Here is a 2,839-nt window from a genome sequence, read left to right as displayed (position 1 = left end):
CTTTAGGTTACAACAAATACTTAAGGGAAATGACTATTCAATTATTTCTGTATCAGTGAATTTTCATTGTACATAAATCACATAATTGCTGAGCTGGCCAAAAAGGGGCAGGGAAGACACCCTATTTCCAACGGAGCAAGTGAACTCTTCAACTGCATCTCCCATCACGGCCTATAAAAGGCTGGCCCTTCTAGCTTAAAGACACTGCTTCTTGTCTGCCTGTGGCTCACTCCTCAGCAAGGCCAGCCATGTACACCTCCTCAGGGATGTCCCGGCGGCCGTCCTCACAGGCTGGGATGGCGGGCAGACCTAGGAGCATCTCTGCTTGTGGCATTGGAAGTGGTTCTGTGGCTGGCTGTGGAGGAGGCTTTTCTGCCGTGTCCATGTTCGGTTCTGGTTCTGGCTTTGGCGTTTGCTCTGCAAGTTCCCTGGCAGGACTGGGCACTGCTAATGGGGGAGCCCAGGGAGGGAGCTTTGCAGGCCTGGGGATGGGATCTGGGGGCAGCTTAGGCGGTGGTGGCTCTCTGTATGTGCTCTCAGGCAACGATGGAGGCCTCTTCTCTGGATCAGAAAAGGAAACGATGCAAAATCTGAATGACAGATTGGCTTCCTACCTCAATAAGGTCCGAGCTCTAGAAGACTCGAACTCGGAGCTAGAAAACAAAATTCGAGAATGGTACAAAACACGAGGATCTGGGGCTGGGGATTCTGGATCGCGAAATGATTACAGTAAATACTTCCCACTGATTGAAGACCTCAGGAATAAGGTAAGAGTGTGTTCCCTGGGGGAAAGGGGGGGGGCGCACCTTGCACGTTTTCTCTTGTGTGCTGTTACAATGTTTTACAGTGATAATTGCCTGCAACCTAGACGTCAAGTTACCCTGTACCTGGAGAATGTTCTCATCTCAAGAAGTTACCACTTCTCATGTCTCCTACAACAACACACATTTCCACACCTTCTTGTAGGAAAATGCATATTTTCTTAAATTTTCAGTAATACTTTTATATTTTATTAAAAAGTGAAACTATCTTAAACTCTTGATTTTAAAAAAAAAGTATTGAACAGGACCATTAATGCCAAAATATAATAATATTCATATACTGCTAGTATTTTAGGACCTCATTGTCTGTGTCTCCCTCACCAGATCATTTCTGCCAGCATCGGGAATGCGCAAATCATCTTGCAGATTGACAATGCCAGGCTGGCTGCCGAGGACTTCAGAATGAAGTAAGGATAGAGTGACCATAACTGAACCTATCCCACTACCTCTTCTTAGTCCATCTTCCTGTCTCTGATGACAGCAAAATTCCCAATCTTCTGAAATGCACATGATCCATACATTGGTTCTAAAAAGCAATTCCACACAATTCACATTACACGCCCTTAAAATCTTAAGTCATTTATTCTTTCTAGATCACGATGGTAATTCTTTCAAAGTCCTAAACCTGAATTTTCAATATATCTGAATGGATGAATAATGGTTTTGCTGAGGGGTTAAATGGAATGATTGTTCCATTTAACGACTGTTCCATTGTTCCTGATGACACATACACCTGAAAGATTAACCACGCACAGATTTTTATTTTTCCCATACCCCACCCTCCAAGACATAGAAATTAATTTCCTTTTTGAATTGCAAAACTTCTACATAAGAGGTTTGCACGAATGGTGGTCCCGAACCTATAATGTCTTGGTAAAAGCTTCTAAGGGTTTTCAAGGCTTTAATTAAATCATGAAGAAAATTAGGCAAACGGAGTATTTTTTTCAGCTGCTTTCAGGATGCTATTAGAAAGCCAATTTACAAAGAAGGACTCCAGCTGTGTCCAGCCACAGCCACCAACCAGCGACCTATTCCCTGGGGGACACTGCTGTTGAGGCTCATTGCTATTTTCTCACCTTTCTCTTCTCCATCTGAGCAGTAAACTATGATACTAAAAAAAAAGGAGAAAATTATGAAAGCAAAACTTATAACATACACTGTGATGCTATTTGGGGTTTTGTTTATTTTTCCAGTCCTGGTTTGAACTCAGGGCCTGGGCACTGTCCCTGAGCTTCCTTTGCTCAAGGCTACCACTCTAACACTTGAGCCAGTGCCACTTCCAGCCTTTTCTGTGTATATGGTACTGAGGAATCGAACCCAGGGCTTCATGCATGCAAGGCAAGCACACTACCACTAAGCCACATTCCCAGCCCCGATTGCTGCTATTTCTTAAATACTGGCACTGGTTCGGGCATGAAGAGAGCAGGCTCTTTGCCCAGTCAGTAACATTGGTCCCCTAACCTGATTTACACTTTGTTGTCAGGTATGAGAATGAGCTGGCCCTGCACCAGACTGTGGAGGCTGACATCAACGGGCTGCGCAGGGTGCTGGATGAGCTGACCCTGACCAGAGCTGACCTGGAGATGCAGATCGAGAATCTCAAGGAGGAACTGGCCTACCTGAGGAAGAACCATGAGGAGGTCAGAGTCACTCATTCCCCTACCCTAGACCCCAAAATTACAATTTCAAATTTGTAAGTCTGTAGTTTCAATATGGAAGATACATTATCTTCCTGGTAAAATGGCCACTGGTGTTGGAGTTCTGTGTGTGTGAGTGTTTGTACACACCGGTGATGATGATGATGATGATGATGGATGGTGGTGGTGGTGGCGATCATGGTGACATTGCTTGAAGTTCCTATTAAGGTTTAACAGGGGTTGGGAAGGTGGCTCAGTGGTAGAGCGCTTGCCTTGCATGCCTGAGACCCTGGGTTTGATTCCTCAGCACCACATAAGCAAAAAGAAAAAAGCCGGAAGTGGCGCTGTGGCTCAAGTGGTAGAGCGCTAGCCTTGAGCTGA

General features: G+C 45.0%; 1 protein-coding gene across 1 annotated transcript; it reads left to right on the top strand.

Moving 5' to 3' along the window:
- The first annotated feature begins 266 nt into the window (after positions 1-266).
- LOC106002313 (keratin, type I cytoskeletal 12-like) lies at positions 267-2,518 on the top strand. The gene is made up of 3 exons (XM_013037212.1): positions 267-767; positions 1,146-1,228; positions 2,305-2,518. The coding sequence occupies exons 1-3, from the start codon at positions 267-269 to the stop codon at positions 2,516-2,518; spliced, it is 798 nt and encodes a 265-aa protein (XP_012892666.1).
- Positions 2,519-2,839: the final 321 nt, after the last annotated feature.

Source organism: Dipodomys ordii, unplaced genomic scaffold (assembly GCF_000151885.1).
Source record: "Dipodomys ordii isolate 6190 unplaced genomic scaffold, Dord_2.0 Scaffold7, whole genome shotgun sequence".
In the NCBI taxonomy this organism is placed as follows: Eukaryota; Metazoa; Chordata; class Mammalia; order Rodentia; family Heteromyidae; genus Dipodomys; species Dipodomys ordii.
Note: the sequence above shows the minus strand (reverse complement) of the source record. Positions and strands in the feature narration are given on the sequence as shown.

Bases quoted from the DNA above. Each gene is read 5' to 3' on its own strand.
- LOC106002313 (XM_013037212.1), top strand. From the start codon at position 267: ATGTCCCGGCGGCCGTCCTCACAGGCTGGGATGGCGGGCAGACCTAGG. The intron at 768-1,145 runs GTAAGAGTGTGT...CTCCCTCACCAG, and splicing joins TTGAAGACCTCAGGAATAAG to ATCATTTCTGCCAGCATCGG. The intron at 1,229-2,304 runs GTAAGGATAGAG...CTTTGTTGTCAG, and splicing joins GCCGAGGACTTCAGAATGAA to GTATGAGAATGAGCTGGCCC.